The 17,170-nt window shown below is 55.8% G+C and overlaps 2 protein-coding genes across 5 annotated transcripts; one reads left to right on the top strand and one right to left on the bottom strand.

Moving 5' to 3' along the window:
* The first annotated feature begins 1,038 nt into the window (after positions 1-1,038).
* HPCA (hippocalcin) lies at positions 1,039-9,816 on the top strand. Of its 4 annotated transcripts, none has more exons than XM_005202920.4 (4): positions 1,039-1,096; positions 3,911-4,308; positions 8,582-8,687; positions 8,810-9,816. In XM_005202920.4, the coding sequence occupies exons 2-4, from the start codon at positions 3,931-3,933 to the stop codon at positions 8,905-8,907; spliced, it is 582 nt and encodes a 193-aa protein (XP_005202977.1). In that variant the 5' UTR covers positions 1,039-1,096; positions 3,911-3,930; the 3' UTR covers positions 8,908-9,816. The 4 variants fall into 4 exon arrangements, with proteins under 4 accessions (XP_005202977.1, XP_005202975.1, XP_005202976.1 ...); XM_005202918.4 differs by lacking the exon at positions 1,039-1,096 and adding an exon at positions 1,370-1,538; XM_005202919.4 differs by lacking the exon at positions 1,039-1,096 and adding an exon at positions 1,560-1,647.
* Positions 9,372-16,575, bottom strand: TMEM54 (transmembrane protein 54). Its single transcript, NM_001034364.2, has 6 exons — positions 16,416-16,575; positions 14,003-14,196; positions 11,103-11,162; positions 10,762-10,950; positions 10,491-10,625; positions 9,372-10,052 (listed from the first exon to the last, which is right to left on the bottom strand). The coding sequence occupies exons 1-6, from the start codon at positions 16,429-16,431 to the stop codon at positions 9,978-9,980; spliced, it is 669 nt and encodes a 222-aa protein (NP_001029536.1). The 5' UTR covers positions 16,432-16,575; the 3' UTR covers positions 9,372-9,977.
* Between the last annotated feature and the right edge of the window lie 595 nt (positions 16,576-17,170).

The following is a 17,170-nucleotide window of genomic DNA, read 5'->3' as shown; positions in this document are numbered from 1 at the left end:
GTCCCAGCTGCTGCCACAGAGGTCAGATGACAAATGACGTCAGCTCACCTTCAAAGCAGGTCCAGAGAGCAGACCCATCTCTGCCACCCTGTTCATCTTTCACCTTGAGAGGGCCTGCTGATCCCACCCCACTCCTCAAAGTCAGTTGAGGACAGACTGCCTGAGTAAGCTCAAACCCTCTCAATCTGCTCAAAACCCCAAGTTTCCCATCTCACCTAAAGTCCTTGCACTGCCACTATCCCAACCTCTACACACTGATCTCAACTTTCCCCAAAACATTTATCTAATACACTATAGAATTGACTTGTATATTATATCCATGCCTTACCGTCCCCTCCTGTGACCCCACTGCCTAGAACAGTGCTCGGCATAGAACTAATGCTTGATAAATATTGGTGCAATGAATGGATGAGGGCACATGGATTCAAGTCCAAGCCCACTCGTTCGCTGTCAGACACTGGAAAATATCATTTAACCTCTGTGAACCTCAGTTTTCTCATCTGTGAAGTGGGACAATAAGGATCACCACCCCTTCCCTGGAAATACTGAAAAAGCAAAATTTGAGCCCAAGATGTTGGACTGTTGCTCAGGCTGGGGGAAGGAGGATGCAGCCACCGTTTTGGCAGGAGAAGCTTTGATAAGGGTTAGCGACTCTGGAAAGGGGCTTTCCTGTCTTCAGGCAGGGGGCTTACACACCTCAGAATTCCCCAGGCTGGAGACGCTCCCTAGCCTTCACTTACTGTAATCCAGTGCAGGCACTGGCTGGGGAGGGAGGGAGAGGATTTCTTGATTGGAGTCGGGGGGAAATGGGAGGGGCAATTTAGGTCGTTGTTAGGAGGTGGGATTCATTCTGAATGGGGTCCTGGGCAGGAGATCGGGTGTGGCAGGCAGGAAATGGGGGCGGTGCTCTCTAAGGCAGAGGTGAGGTAGGGGGCGTGTCTGCTCCCCCCTCCCCACCCCAGACCTCAAAGACTGGAGGAGTGGGCGCTGCCCCTTCTCTGAAGAGCTCCGTTAGTTCTGGAGTTGAGGATTAGGGGCAGGGAGAGTGCCTAACGAACCGCCCAGGATCCAAATTCCGCCCTCGAAGGGACGCCAGGTAGGGACAGGGAAGGCAAGGGGCGGGGCTGTCGGGGCTTGTTCTCGGCTTAAGAAAAAGGTCTCTGGGCACTGACCGCCCGCCCCCCCCCCACCCCAATTCCCCGCAATCCCCACCCTATTCAGGCTACCTGAGTCCAGATGCTGAGATGGAGACCTCTTGTCTTCGTCCCCCGGCCGGGTGCTGCCTCGAGAGGGCGCCCCCTTCCCTCTCCCCCGCAGGGCGGGGGCGGAGCCTAGACCAATGCTGCCCGCGCTCACAGGGCTGGAGGGAAAGGGGAGGAACGGGGACCCCCCCAGGGGAGGGGCCCGGGGCGAACGCTGCGGGGCGTCTCCCTCGCAGGCCCGCCCCCCGCCCCCCGCCCGCCCCTCAGGCCGCCTCTGCCGCCGCGCGCCGCAGCAGCGCCGCCTTCCCTGCGCAGTCGGTGTCTCCGTGTCGCTGGGTGAGTGGGGGCCGCTCGGCCGGGGCTAGAGGGTGCGAGGAGGGGGCATCCCGGAGGCGGGGGGGCCACGTCCTGGACTCCCCAATCCTGCCGCTCCCGGACCTCCCAGGTATTTTCCCTTCGGGGACCCAGGGAGTGGGGCTGCCCCAGGAAAACGCGCGGCGCTCTCCAGGGTCCTGACCGCCGAGTGGCCAGCCTGGGAGCGGCGTTTGGGCCGCCTCGGGACGTCCCCTCTAGGAGGGGCCACGCGCCCGGCGCTCTCCCAGAGCTGAAAGGATTGAGGCGAGGGCCAGGGCGAGAACTGAGGAGAGGTTTGGAGAGGGTCTCCGAGGCGGGTTTCTTAGACTCAGCTTAGGTCCTTCCCATTTTGGGGACTGGGGGTCTTCGCGGAGACCGCAGAACCTTCTGCCACCCTCGTTTCCAAGTCTTCCAACTGGGAGGGGGGCAACTCTGAGGATGGCAGGGAGGAGGGGGGCACTGGAAGATCTCTCCTGCCCAGCGCATCTCTCTGCCCCCGCCCAGATGACCCAGTTCCTTGGACCTTGAGGAGGGGACCAAGGGACACACTCGGCCGCCCTGGCCCCTGGCATTTCCTCAGTGTCCTCCCACACACTTGTTCAGTGGGTCCACAGCCTGGGGCAGGAAAGGCTGATTTAGAAAAGAGGGCCACCAACTTACAGAAACATGCGTGTGACACACTGCTTAGGACACACAGAGGTCCTCCAAATGGCCACACAGGCACATCCTCCTGACACTGTGATGGTGCACACCTAGTCACATGCACATATATGCACATGCACAGATATGAATTGAAACATGCAGGGAGACAAATGCAATGCAGAAGCCAGGGACAGACATGCATGCATGAGCACATGCACTCACACACGCTCATACATAAGTGCACATGCACACACAAGGAATCCCCCTCCCCTCTGCTCTATCTCACAGCCCCAGGCTGGGGGGGGGGCGAGATTCACCTGCATACACCCCTGCATCCCTGCCCAGAACTGCTTGGCTGCCTCCTCTCCAACACCTTCCCCTTAGCCCTCCACAGTCTAACCTCTTGCACTGAGGGAGCCTTTCTGAACTAGATGAAAGGTTAAGTGTTGGGGGATGGTTGATGGCTAGGGGTCTCCCTGGACGAGGGGACCTTCACAGGTCTGAGAAGGGTTGCAGCTCCCTCTCCTGGCACCTGGCACCCTGGGTAAAGAAAGATGGCAAGGGTGTCTGAGGGTCCCACGTGCAGCTGGCCATGTGAGAGGTGTCGGCATGGGAGCTGGCTTATGATGCATTCATGAGACATGTGGGGTCGTGGGCTGGTGTGTCTTGATGCACAGGGTATGGGAGTTGTGTGTGTGTGGTGCTGTGTCAGTACGTATGAGCTGTGGAGCAGAGGGAATGTTGCTGTGTGTGGAGGCATGGTGACCCTGGGTGTGTGTGTGCTGGGTGCTGGCATGTGAGTGGCAGGGGAATCTGTGTGTGGATTTGGTGAGCTGTTTGGCTTAATAGACATCAGTATGTATTCATTTGTTTACTGTTGGCATCTGGATACCTGTAAATCTCTTTTATTTATTTAACACTTAGGTAGCACTATATATGCAGGCATCTAAGTTCTTCATATGTATTAACTAATTTAATCCTCACAACAATAATGAGGTAGGTACTATTACTCCCACTTCACAGACAAGGCAGAGTTTAAGGAACTTGCTCAAGGTTACATAGGTGGTAAGAAGCAGAGCTGGAATTCAAATTCACGTGGTCCGGCTCTGGAGCTCAGGCTAATACCTATCTTGTTCTGCCTCTTGTCAAGCACACATGTGTGGGAGGGAGAACAGGTCAGTGTTTGGGTTGCAGGTGTATTTTATGTGAGCAGGTGTATATGATGCCATAGGGGGGCAGTGGGCAGCAGGGAGGAAGATCAGAGGGCCTTTTTGAACCTGGCTGGAAACTCTGGGAGTTAGCACTGTGTCTCCATGGCTGTGTGACCTGATCCAGCTCACCTCATTTCCTTGAGCCTACCTTTTCATCTGTAAAATGGGCTAATCGCTAGGCTTCACTTGTGTGAGGGTGAAGTGGTGTTCTCCTGGGAAGGCTTGGTAGCTGGCACTGAGAAGGGCTTCAGAAAGGTGAGCCCCTTCTCTTCCTCTCTCTCCAGATCTGTTCCCTGCAGAAGTAGAAGGTCTGGGGAAATGGTGTGGGGCTGACAAAGTGGCAGGGTGCTTGGCAGGCTGTGCGATCTTGGGCCAGCTCCTCTGTCTCTCACTGGGTCAAAGGAGAGCCTGGGGTGGCTTGGGACTTTCTTGGAGTGTTGTCAAAGGGCCAGGAGGGCCTGACTTCTCCTCTTTGTCCTTTGACCCCCCTGGGGGACCCAGGTGGGACTTGGCTCGTGGCCATGGGCAAGCAAAACAGCAAGCTGCGGCCGGAGATGCTGCAGGACCTGCGGGAGAACACAGAGTTCTCCGAGTTGGAGCTGCAGGAGTGGTACAAGGGCTTCCTCAAGGACTGCCCCACCGGCATTCTCAACGTGGATGAGTTCAAGAAGATCTATGCCAACTTCTTCCCCTATGGTGACGCCTCCAAGTTCGCGGAGCATGTCTTCCGCACCTTCGACACCAACAGCGACGGCACCATCGACTTCCGGGAGTTCATCATTGCGCTGAGCGTGACCTCGCGGGGCCGCCTGGAGCAGAAGCTCATGTGGGCCTTCAGCATGTACGACTTGGACGGCAACGGCTACATCAGCCGCGAGGAGATGTTGGAGATCGTGCAGGTGGGCCCCTGGACCCCTCAGAATGCCAGGCGCAGGTCCCAGCAGCTTGCACCCGCCAGCCCTCTTTACCCTCCCAACAGTCCTTGTGGGTAGGCGAGTGGCAGGTGCTCTTCTTATAGCCTATTTTTAAAAGTCTTTAATATGAAGTAATTTCTGATTTAAAGAAAAGTTGAGAAAACTTCCATGTACCCCTTACCCAACTTCACCAATGAACATTTTTATCACATTTGCTTTATCATTATGTGTGTGTATATGTGTGTGTGTGTGTGTGTATGTGTGAGATGTTCTGTTGTTCTAAACATGACCCTCTACCCCTGAATACATCAGGATAGATTTCCTAAGAACAAGGACATTCTCTTATATAACCCATAATATGATTATCAAAAGTCAGGACGTTTAACATAGAAACAATGTTATTATCTAACTTACAGACCACATTGAATTCTGCCAGCTATCTCAATAATGTTCTTTATAGCATTTTTTTCCTCTGCCCCAAGATCACACATTGCATTTAGTCATCCCATCTCTTTAGGCCACTTTAATCTGTAACAGTTCCTCAGCCTTCCTTTGTCTTTCAAGACTTGACATTTCTGCAGAGTACAGGCCAGTTGTGTTTCATTGATCCCAACTTACTCAGGAGGAAACAGATGCTCAGAGAGGTAAAGACATTTGCTTGAGATCACACAGACTGTGAATGGGCCACCTGGCTCTGTCGCCCACATTCCATCTGGATCCCCAGCCATCTTCCAACTAATTGATTGAGAGCCCACTAAGAGCCTAGTACTGAGTGAAATCCTTACACCCATAAGCTCAGTACATCCTTACAACAACCCCATGAGGCTCAGAGAGGTGAAGTGGCTTGCCTAACGTCACACAGCACATAAGTGGAGTCAGGTTCAAGTTGGCCAACACTCAGAGCTGCCTCTTTAAAGGAGTCTGACTTCCAATTCTGGAGTTGGCTTCAACTCTTACATAGCTCATCTGTAAAATGGGGATGGTGAGGCATATCTCACAGGGCGACTTAAGGACCTGTTAGGAATGTCCTTTCTTAGTACAAATTTAAGTATAGCATGTTAGCTTTATGTCAAAAATCTTCTAGGGTGCCCATCTCCTCAGCACGTTGAGGTCCATCAGAGATCTGGTTCTATTTTACCTAGTCAATTCCTTGTTCACTTTTTTCCTGAGCCTCTGTTTCTTCACCTGTAAAATGAGGGTGTTAACCCCTACTCCCCAGGCTATTGTGGGTATAAAGCAAGATGGGAAAGCTAGCAGAGGGCCTGGCAGATATCTGGTTCTCGGTAAACGTTAGTAATTGTCAGTTGTTGTTTTCTCTTCTGCACATTCTCCACTCCAGCTGGAATGGCCTTTCCAACATCCTCAGAATGTGCTACTTTGTACACGCTCTTGTTCCTTTTCCTTCTGTCTCTCTGAATCCCTTCCCTTCTGGTCCCTCAGCATTGCTGACTGCCCCCCTCCCAACTCATCCAGTCTCTATTGGACTTTTGACTTTGGCTTCTGGGTCTGCTCTCTCCAGCTAGAATAGGATGGGCTACCTTGGGATGTGGTGTCTTCCCTATGTCTATTACTAGGGAAAAGGCTTAATGAGTGTCAGTAACTCCCCTGGGCCAGGCAATAACTCACTAGTTGATGGATAGTGGGGAGTTCTCAGGGTCCTGGTGGAAGGGTTGGGGTAGCCAGGGTGGTGGACAATCTCTCAGGGATTGGGCAGCAGGTCAATACCAGCCAATCCACATGAATGTCCATGTTTTACCACATAGTGTGGTTGCACTGGTGTACACTGGTAAATCTCAGCCTTGCTGGAAGCTCCAAGCCCAGGGCATTGGTCAAGCCAGCACCATTCTCTGGACATCCTCAGGATCCCTTCCAGACTGGCCTCTGCTATTTAGACAGACCCTGGTTTTTTTTACAGCAGCCCAGGGAACCCAGACAGCCAGTGCAGACAGAACTCTGCAAACCCTAGTGACTGATTAATTACAAGTTGGCTCCAGTGAAACAATGAATGAGCAGTAATTCCAGACAATTAATTAGGAAGCCCAGGAGAAGGCCAGTCACCGGGGAGCAGTCACTCTCTAAGTCACTCACTCAGTCCTTCTCAGGACCCAGCCCTGAGCCAGGTGGTGGGCATACTAGAAGGGAAGAGATCTTGCCTCAGTCTCTTGGAGCCCCCATTCTGCTGGGAGAGACAACTGTGCAGGCCACACAGACCAGCTCAGGACAGGGGTACAAAGGTGATTTGAGAGTCCAGGGAAGTAAAGGGCAGGGAAGACCTGAGGATGTGGTGAGTGAGTAATGATTATAGTATAAGCTGCTGTTTACTGACCACTGACTGCAGCCAACTACGTACATTATCTCATTTAATACTCTGGATGGTACAAATGAGGGAGATATGATTACTCCCTGTTTTACAGATGAGGAAACTGAGGTTATATACTTGTCCAAGGCTACAGAGCAAGTGATTAGTGGAACCAAGATGCTATTCCTGGTCAACCTTACTTCAAAGACCCTGTTTTGAGGGGTCGTTAGCACTCCAAAATCATCTATCCAATGACTAAGAGGGAGAGGGTTCTAATCTGGTCTCTGCCATCAGTTTCCTTTCTGAGTCTCAATTTCTTTTCTGGAAAATGGGGATCTCAGTACCTGCTTTTCAGGGCTATTGCAAGGGTGAGAATAAAGTATGTAAAAGTACCTTGCACATAGTGGGTGTCTGTAAATGGTAGCTAGTATTATTGTTCCAGGCAGAGGCTATAAAACCTGAAAGGTGGAGGGGTATCTGGATATGGCAAAATCATCTACTAGGGGAAGCCTGATGGTGGAGAGCAGGGACCAGAGTGTGAAGTGCCTTGAATGCCAAGGGACTAATGTTTGGACTTGGTAACAGGGCAGTGGGAAGTGCCAGTGGCTTTTAAAGAGGGGAGTCCCTGCCAGATGCCAGGCATCCTGCTAAATTCTGCAGGTCTGGGTACTTTGTTCTTATCTGTATGCTGGGGGTAAGGAGCAAAGGCAAAGAAGTACTTCTGGAGAGGGGTCCCCAATGGAGGCGCTAGGGCAGCATATGGGCCCTGACCCAGCATGCATCAGAGAAGGCCTCCCTAAGAAAGCACCATGTAAGCTGAGTCCCAAGGAGGAGTGGGAGGCAGCAGAAGGAGCGTGGGGCAGCATCCAGAAGGAGCTGGGTGCACGGCAGGCCTGGAGGGAGGCCTGTGTATCACGGGAACGTGGGGGCGGCCCTGGGCTGGGGACGTGGCAGTGGAGATCTGTGTTTGGAAAGAGTTTTCAGAGGTGGCCCTGGGAACAGACCCGAGAGAGGCCGGAAGAGACCACTGCGGAGACCAAAGCTGGATCTGAAGCTAGGGAAGTTTATGGTCTGGGAGAAGAAGGAAGGCTTCTCGGAGGAGGTGTCAGTAGCAAAAAGCTGGCAGACTGAGGCGACCAATCTGGGTCCCTGAGCTCCGGGACTGCGGGACCCAGCCCACAGGCCAAGTCCTACGTGCTCTGTGTACATTTAGCGCAAAACCCCTCCTTCGAGTCGCCTCCGTAGCTCCTGTACCTGGCGGCTGCGGTCCTCCGCCCAGCCACAGCCCAGGCTGTCCCCGCCCCCGACTGATGGTCCGTGCGTTTATTTGCATAACATGCCCCGCCCCCTGTGGACCTAGTCGCCTCCCGCCCTCCAGCCCTTAGGGCGGCCCTGCGCCCCCTGCCAGCCACAGTCGCATCGCAGTCCAGTGCCACCCGCTCCTGCCCAGCGCTCCCTGTCGACCATCGAGGGCGGGCCACCCGGAGCCCCGAAGTTTCTGAGAAGCGGCTCTTCTAACCTGGTGCTTAACTGGGAACCTTCGGCGTCTGGCACAAACTCCTTAGCTGGGAGTCCCGGACCCTTCGCCATCTGGGCCCCGATGTCCTCCAACATCTCTCCTGACCCCCTGCTTTCAGCCAGCCCCTGTGCCCACTCAGAGCTGCCCTCTGCGAGGCCTTTGTGCATGAAAATTCCTCTGCCAGCAATTCGTTTCCCACCGAACGCTCCAGAGGAACTTGGTCAGGGACCGACCGCTCCCATAGCCCCCTCTTCCGGGAAGCCTTCCCGGTCACTCCTTCCAGAACCCCCCAGCTCCCCACGCCTCCGCCGGTCCCTCTCCGCCTCACCTCGTTGGGAGCGGTGATCGTCAGCGCACCTGCGGGCGTTTTTGGACATAGTTGGGGGTGGAGAGCTCAGGCAGGCTCCCCTTACGCTTTGCCTTCCCCACCCGCCCCCCAGGCCATTTACAAGATGGTTTCGTCCGTGATGAAGATGCCGGAGGACGAGTCGACCCCGGAAAAGAGGACCGAGAAAATCTTCCGCCAAATGGACACAAACAACGACGGTGAGGAGGCAGGGGCGGGCGCGGCGGGCACCACTCCCACTTCCTATGCCGCAGCTCTGCTCGGCCACCCCTAGCTGCTGTTGCCTTCTCCCCCCTTCATTGCTCCCCGCCTCGCCCCGCAGGCAAGCTGTCCCTGGAGGAGTTCATCCGCGGGGCCAAAAGCGACCCGTCCATCGTGCGTCTGCTGCAGTGCGACCCCAGCAGCGCCTCCCAGTTCTGAGCGAGAGGAGCCAGGTTTCCCCTCCCTGCCTTCACTGACCCTCTCCCGGCTCTCAGCTTCCTCGCCCTTGTGTCTATCCAGGCTGGGGGGCAGATGGCCACCCCCAGGGTCTGCACTCTGGTGGGGAGCCTATGGGGAATGGAACCCTGCTGTCCGCCCCCCCTCCCCGAGGCCCAAGCCAGCAAGTGGTTAGCACCCTCGCCCCAACCCATCACCCTATCCATCCAAGAGGCAATATCAGCCTTCCGCAATGATCGAGACAAGGGTTCTGGCCTGGTCTGCCCCTCAGAGTCAGCCTTCCCTTACCTAGATATCAGGACTTAAGCCACTCTCCCCTCCCCTGTATCCCCCACCCCCCAGCCATGAGGCCAGACTTCCCTCGCCCAACCATGGGGCAGGCTCCCCCACCTCCACCCCGACCCTTGTAGATCTCAGCCTTGGTGGAGCTGGGAATCGCACCCAGGTAAGGAGCTTGTCTTTTTATTTGGAGGGGAGAGAAGGATTCCAGAGGCCTAGAGGCTTGAGGAGAAACCATCTTTGAGCCATCCTTCCTGGCAGGAGGGCCTTAACTCCGCCTGCTCCTGCCCTTGCTGGCCTGGAGGCCCTGATGCAAGAGGGAAACCTCCTGTTTCCGGCCCCCAAGCTGTGAGGCCCAGGATCCTACGCCTACGTTTTGGCATTCTGATGAACACAGACCCATGGACCCCTCTTTGTATCTCTCAGATACACACACAGACCTACAGACAGACAGGCAGACACAATTGGAAACCCCCCACCTCAACCCCAAAGCGTCCTGTATGGAAAAGAAGAACAGACCCCCCTGGCCGCACCCCTCCCCCGCTGCATGCGCCCACGTGGAGCATCTCTGTTCTTTTTAATGACTTCAGAATAAAGTCTCCTTTCAGTGCAGCGGGCTGGGTGGCCGGAGGAGAGGGGTGAAAACCTCACCCGGGTCCTGGAGTAGTGGCCATTGAGCCCTCTTGGCTGGTTCCAGGAATACTGGCCTGATCGCAGTGTGGACTTGGTTGCAGGGCCCCAGCGGCCACGGGGCCTGGATGAGGCATCAGCTGTCAGAGAGTCATGGGCCCGGAGCTAGTGCGGCTTGGCAGGTCAGGGTCCTCCACGGGCTCTGGACTCTCCTGCATCTGTGGAGACACCAGAGGCTGCCAGGCTGGCTGGGGCTGGGTTTGGATGTCAGGACATCCAGGAAGTGGGAGGAGGGGAGGCCTGAGAGGATCTTTGGGGTGAAAGGATACCATTACTCTCTACTATGCAAGAGCGAGGCCATATGCCTGCAGTGCGCCCAGTTCCTGTCCAGACACCTCTCCCCCTGCTCAAGACTCATCCTGGGGCTCAGGAGAGCCAAGTGTCAGCTGTGTGACTTACCTGGGAGAGCTGAGTTCTCTGAGCCTCTGTGTTCTCCCTTTTGTCCTGGGGGAGAAGACTGTTGCCCCAGTTTTCAAGGTGGGGGCCCTTTACAGAGGGGTGGGGGCAGATCAGCCTAAGCCCCCCAGCAGGGGCTCCCAGGGGATATGGGGGAGTTTTTAGGGCTGGAGGGGAGGGTGCTGGATAGCATGCCTTACCATGCGATGGCTGCTTTTCCCCAACCAGGGCCTCAGTTCCAGCACCTGGTAGGCGAGCTGGGCGCTGCGGACAGCAAACACACTCTCTGCCACACAGAACAGTAACGAGATGCCCCAGAGACACAGGCTGGAGCTCTGCAGGGTGGGGAAAGGGGCAGAGATGGTCACCTGGGGTTGGGGAGTGAAGGGCGGGACTCCAAGAACCCTTCCCACCTCTGATGAGCCCCTGGTTGCCCCCCTCCCTTCCCCCAGCCCAGGCCTAAGCACTTACGTAAATGCGTGTAGGGTCGAAGGGACAGTCGGGTGCCAGTGCCAGGCGTTCGGGGCCCCCAAAAGTGCAGGCGGCCAGCAGTGCCCGGCCCTGGGTGGCAAAGGTCATGGCGATCGAAGCCAAGAGGCCGAGAGCACAGGTCAGAGAGAGAAGGGCACAGGCCACACTCGAGCTAAACACTGTCCAGCGCTAGATGGAGAAGACCACTGGTCATTGGACATCAGGCCTGGCCCCCTGGGCAGCTCTAGCCCCCGTGGGGTTACGCCCTCCAAGCAGGCCAGACCCTTGGCGGTAGCTGCTGTCCCAACCCCCGCAGACCCGTCCCAGGAGGTACCACGTACCAGGGGGATGCTGGGGAGGTAGCGTGACAACACGATGACTGAAATGCCTGAGGTGATGACCTGTGGGGGAGACTCAAGTCAGCTCTGCCCCCTCCCCTCCTGGGGGAGAATGGGCAGGGGGGCCGGCCGCTCTCCAGTAAAGAGTCCATCATCGCCAACTCTAGCCCTTCAAACCCCTACCCCCTGCTTAGCTTTGATCTCACTTCCTCCATCTGTTTAGGGGCGCTGTCTCTTCATGGTCCAGCCCCGAAGTGACGCTTCTAAAACACTGTCACCCCCTGCCTACAACCTTCCCTGACTCCCCACTGCCTACAGCTATATTTCTCAAACCTCTGTATCTCAACGGTCATAGAGGCACGTCACAAGATATACATGACATGTCTCCCTGGAGTGGAAAAGGTTTTGGAAGAAACTAAGTAACTTGACTGGCAAGGAAGTAAAAAAACAACATTGTTATTTTAAAATAGACTAGTACTTTTGCCTGGAGAATCCCATGGACTGAGGAGCCTGGTAGGCTGCAGTCCATGGGGTCACTAGAGTCAGACACGACTGAGCGACTTCACTTTCACTCATTGGAGAAGGAAATGGCAACCCACTCCAGTGTTCTTGCCTGGAGAATCCCAGGGACGGCGGAGCCTGGTGGGCTGCCATCTATGGGGTCGCACAGAGTCGGACATGACTGAAGCAACGCAGCAGCAGCAGCAGGACACTTTATGGAGTAGAATTCCAAATCCCTAGGAGAAGGCAATGGCAACCCACTCCAGTACTCTTGCCTGGAAAATCCCATGGGCGGAGGAGCCTGGTGGGCTGCAGTCCATGGGGTCACTAGAGTCAGACACGACTGAAGCAACTTAGTGGCAGCAAGAATATGTTAAACTCTCCCAGGCTCTCAGTTACCTGGCCCTGTCCCACCAGTTTCTCAACTCCACCCTGGGCCAGGCTCTTCCCTCATCACCCTGGATGTGGACACCCACGCAGGGCCTGGCCTTCTCAGGAACACCCTTCCGGCTCCTCTTCACCTGCTTGGGTTCTTCCTCCTGCAGGCCTCCCTAAACAGCCCTGGTCCCAATAGGTGGGGCGACTCCACTATTAAGCCCACCAGCTGCCTTCTGGATCTTTTGGGTTCCACTCAGCCAGACTCCTTCCTTCAGTCCCCTCACTTTATCAGGCCTGGGCTGGACCCACAGGAGGCAGCTTAGACTCTGGAGGGCCCAGTAATGCCTATAATTTGCTGTGCAGACACAAGAAAGTGCCTCAGACTCTCTGGGCAAACTAAGTCTGCTCAGCAGAATGAGCTCATTTGACAGTCAGAATGACACTGACTTTGGTGTAGGTCACATTGTTTCACATCTAGGGTGGCTTCTTTGTATCAGCAGGAGGTTGAGTGAATCCCTGAGTCTCAGTTTCCTCATCTGTAAAGTGAGGATAAGAGCGGCCCCGTGTTGCAGGGAGCTGTGGGGATTACTTGAGGAAATAAGAGCACAGCTGAAGTGGTCCACCCCAGAGCCCATCTCTGGTGGACCTTCAACCCTGGGCTCACTGCCTTTCTCACAAGGCTGGTCAGAGGAACAAAGTACAATAACACACTACACGTATCTGCACGGCCTAGCTCTATCCCACTGACAGAGGCTCTTCTACTTGCTGGGGCTTCTGATCCTCACTTATCCAAGGCTTGGGGCAGCAAGCTGTCTAAGCGTCACTTTGCAGGGGAGGGAGCAGGCTTAGAGGGAGAAAGAAGTCCCTCAGCCAGGAGGTGGCAGGGATGGAACTCGGACACTGATGTGACAATGTTCCCCAAAGGCTGCTGACAGCTGGGAAAGGGTTTTGTGAACTTGAGAATACCAGACCCCTTCATTCTTATATTCATCGACCAGGTACTGACATCCGGTCATAACCACGGCTTCTGTTTATTGAGCCCGTATTATAGTCCGGGGCTTCCCTGATGGCTATGCCTGCAGAATCTGTCTGCAGTTCCGGAGACCTGGGTTCAATCCCTGGGTCGGGAAGATCCCCTGGAGAAGGGAATGGCAACCCACTCCATAATGCTTGCCTGGAGAATCCCATGGACAGAAGGCCTGTCAGGCTACAATCCACAGGGTCACAAAGAGTCGGCCACTACTGAGCGAGACTAACACTTTCATTTTCACTTCATTATGAAGGAGTGGGTAGCTATTCTCTTCTTCAGGGTATTTTCCCAATCCAGGGATCAAACTCAGGTCTCCTGCATTGCAGGCAGATTTACTGTCTCAGCCACCAGGGAAGCCCATTTTATGATAGTCCGGGCCTAATGCTAAAGCTCCTGCCAAATTGGCTTTTTCAGTGTCTCCAGAAGAGACCATATCCATTCCCACCTCTACACCTTTGCATCTGCCATCCTCTATACTTGAAATGCCATCCCAGTTTCCTTTCCTACCTGCTGGCCCCAGCAGGCTTCCTATCCGGGTTATGGTAACTGTAGCATATCATCTTTGAATTCCTATTCATCCATTAAGACCCACCTCGGGGGCCTCCACCTCTGTGAATACTCCCAAGCTGAGCTGATGCTCCTTCCCTCTGTCCAACAGTGCCTTGACTATTTCCCTATTGCAGTAATAATCCTTGCTCGCAGTAGTGAGTGCTAACTATGTACCAGGCACTGTGCTCAGCACTTTATGTGGATGATCGCCTTCAGTACTCATCAGGACCCTCTCAGATGGACAGTGTTACCATCCCCATTTTATAGATGAGGAAGCTAAGGCAAAGAGAGCTTGAGTGACTGGTCTGGTTGGTAGTGGTGGAATAGGGGTGAGTGCTCAGGGCTCTCTGCCTGCACACTCCAGGCTGTGGGTGGGGACTCATCAAAGACCCTGCCAGCCCCTGCCAGCCCCCTCCTGCCAGTCATCCTCCCAGCCTGGCCATACCACGATGGCAGAAGTGACAGAAAGGATGTCGACCACGCAGTACTGCAGAGCCACAGCGTCATTGGGGGCAGCCACGTAGCGCAGCACGGTGCCGTGGAGGAGAGCGGCTGCGATGAAGCTCACGTGGCCCAGCACGACCAGCACCAGCCCGGTCTTCATCAGTACCTTCCGGAAGTCACCCACGCTCAGGCCACCTGGGAGGGACAGCCACATCAGGGCCATGGGTGGGACTCATTCCGCTGGGCAGAGGAGGAAACTGAGGCCCTGGCAGGAGTGATGGACATTAGGTTCTAAATCTATTTCTGGATGATTCGGGGCCAGTCTTCTCTGAGTCTCAGTTTCCTTATCAGGGAAAGGGGTTCACATTACTTTCATGGGAATCCTTGGATCTCTAAGGTTGGAAAAGCATACAGGTGGTACTTAATAATAAGGAGTAATAGTCTTTGTTAGTGTTCAGGGTCATGAGTGGCACAGTCAGGATTTGAACCCAGGTCTCTAGCTCTAGACCCATAATCCTCTAAGCTTTGCATCCCCTGATTTTTTTCATCCATACATTTGTTACATCAGTGTTCACTGAATGCCTGTTCCATGCCAGGCCCTGAGGCACCATAGAGAGCTTGATGGTCGCTGGTCTAAACGCCAGGGAGCCCCCAGTTCACTGGTCAGGGATCAGGTACTATGCAGGACTCAGTTTGGTGGATAGGACCTGGCGCATAGTAGGGACTCAGCTCACAACTGCTGAACAGACTCAGGGTAAGAAACTCAAGCTTCTGAGTCTCCATTTCCCCATCTACAAAATGGGAAGAATAACCCTTGCTTCCCAGTGGGGAAAGAGGGTCCCCATGAGAAGATAGACGGGAAAGGAGGGCATACCCTGGGTGCAAGGGCACTGGGCAGGGACACAGCAAGGTAGGGAGGCTGGGGTCAAAAGAATGTCGTATGCAAATCCTATCTGAGCGCCCACAGGTGGCTGCTCAGCTCCCATCTGCACCCCCCCCAGGACCAGGGAGTCCTCCTCGCAGCTGTTCCAGATAGCTGGAATGTACCCTGTGGTGCCTGGCTCTGCATATGATGGCCCCTGGACCCACCAGCCCCTTCACTCTAGCCAGCTCTGTGAGACCGAAAGACTGGCCTGGCCCCTAGAACTAAACAAGCCCCCCCTTCTTCCTTTAGCTGCTCCTTGTGGAGCCTCTGAGTCCCTTTCCAGATCTCGATGTCCCCATCGGTGGCAGAAGGGCGGATTGGGTCATATTTCATATATGGGGGTTTTGCAGAAAGAAAGGAAAAAAGGGAGTGTGAGGTAGGAAGGAAGGAATCCCTGGATTGGATGTTCTTGGGGGCCCTATGCCAAGAGGAGGCCCCCAGGGAGCAGGGAGGGCTGGAGCTCCTCAGTCACAGCCCCTCTTTGACCCCCCACCAGCCTCTCTCCTTTCTGGGCCCCAGTTTCTTTCCCCAGAGGTAGAATGGGAAGGGGTTGGCCTAGCCGGTTTCTGAGACCCCTGCAGCCTGCAGGATGCTCTGGAACTATACCAGATCTAGGAGGAGAGGGCAGACGAAGGGCGGGACAGCCACCGCGGGACTGGATGGCGTCATGAAGATTAAGTGCTGGTCAAACAGGAAGGGGCATGGCAGCCTTGTCCCAGGAGCCTGACCCACTTCACTCGGTCCACCCACCTCCCTGGCCACCCAGACACACCAACTGGGCTCATGAGCAGCAGCATCCCAGGACCAAGACTTGGTCAAATCGGAGGTACAGCGCCAGCATGGGGCTGTGCTTGGAGCACTGGACAGAGTCTCGGGGCAGTCCTGCTCAGGAAGGTCCTAGGAGGGGTTGCTACCCTCAGCACTTTACAGATGAGGAAACCGAGGCTCGAAAGTTCTCTCGGTTAGAGAGTAGGGATTCCCCAGATCTGTCCTGTGACGGCGAACAGCATCACTGTGTCCAGGGAGTGAGGGGAGGGGACCCGTCTGTCTCATTCCTCTGTATGGATCTGGGGAGCAGAGGGTAGGGAAACCGGAGCCCTTTGCGAGGCTAAGGGAGCCAAGGGCAGGCAGCCTCAGGCTCAGAACTCCCTGGGCTCTGGATACCCCTCCCTCCGCTCTGGCTTCTGGGGAGCGGGCGCTGCTTTCCTCCCATCTGGGGGAAGGGGTCCCTCCTCCGCAAGAAAGGAAAGTGCAAGCGGGCAAGGTGCGACTCCACCTCGGGAAGATACCAGCAGCCCGCCTCTCGCCGGCTCAGTGCGGGGAAACTGAGGCCCAGAGCACAAAGTGACCAGCAGAGAAGGTGGCCTGGACCGCGGGGGTTTCCAGGCGCCCACTACAGTGCTCCGCCCCTGCGGGAGGACTTGGGGCGGCGTCGGGCCTCCCGAGCCGTCCCCCGATCCCTACCCCTACCCCCACCCCCGGCGCTCACCCAGGCGGAGACACATCTTGGCTCCGGCGCCGCGTCTCCGCGGCGGCTTCAGCGGGGCTCCATCCCGGGCCGCAGCCGCCGCGCGCCCTGCAGAGCCCGCGCCGCGCCCACTTCCCGCCGGGAGCCCTGAGCTCCCGGCGCCCGGCCGGCCTCCCTTCCCGTCACTCCCCGGACGACCCGGCCCCGGGAGAGCCCTAGCGCCTCATTTACATCCTGGGCCGGTCCGACCGGCTGGACAACCCCTCCAAGGCCCGCCCGGCTGATTCACAGCGCTGGCCCCACCCACCTGCGCCGGCCTCGGATGCCGGCCAGCTCCCGGCCACCGACTCCTCCAGCCCACCCCATTCCAGGGATGCCCATTTAACAGATGGAAACAGGCTCAGAGGAGCTGCGATCGTCCTGGCTAGGGAGTGAGACGGGGGCCTGGTGCTTGGTTGTCCTGACGGGTGGGCACATGACAGGAAAGCCCCTGGGTGAAGGCTGGGAATCCACTTCTTTCTATAGGGTGGGGAAATGCCACGGTGAGTGATGAAAGAGAGCTACCTAGAGAATTGGGGACTGACCTCGACCTGCTGCATGACCGCAGGTAAATCACATTTCCTGCTGCCCCGGCCCAGGATCCTTCTGTGCCCCACACTGAACAAGCCACTTTACTTGTGGGGTGTGGTTGGAGACGGTCTCTGTTCTCTCAGAAAATCCAGGATAATAATTCTTGTCCCCTAAGGAGATCAGCCCTGGGATTTCTTTGGAAGGAA

The sequence above is a fragment of the Bos taurus genome, chromosome 2, assembly GCF_002263795.3.
Source record: "Bos taurus isolate L1 Dominette 01449 registration number 42190680 breed Hereford chromosome 2, ARS-UCD2.0, whole genome shotgun sequence".
Classification (NCBI taxonomy): domain Eukaryota; kingdom Metazoa; phylum Chordata; class Mammalia; order Artiodactyla; family Bovidae; genus Bos; species Bos taurus.
This window is presented reverse-complemented; position numbering and strand designations above follow the sequence as displayed.

What these genes read in the sequence shown, in the direction of transcription:
- HPCA (XM_005202920.4), top strand. Translation starts at nt 3,931, where the DNA reads ATGGGCAAGCAAAACAGCAAGCTGCGGCCGGAGATGCTGCAGGACCTG. An exon ending in AGATGTTGGAGATCGTGCAG is followed by an intron (nt 4,309 to 8,581) that starts GTGGGCCCCTGG and finishes CCCGCCCCCCAG; the next exon opens with GCCATTTACAAGATGGTTTC. An exon ending in AATGGACACAAACAACGACG is followed by an intron (nt 8,688 to 8,809) that starts GTGAGGAGGCAG and finishes CTCGCCCCGCAG; the next exon opens with GCAAGCTGTCCCTGGAGGAG.
- TMEM54 (NM_001034364.2), bottom strand. An exon ending in CTGTCACTTCTGCCATCGTG is followed by an intron (nt 11,163 to 14,002) that starts GTATGGCCAGGC and finishes TCTCCCCCACAG; the next exon opens with GTCATCACCTCAGGCATTTC. An exon ending in TCGACCCTACACGCATTTAC is followed by an intron (nt 10,626 to 10,761) that starts GTAAGTGCTTAG and finishes CCCACCCTGCAG; the next exon opens with AGCTCCAGCCTGTGTCTCTG.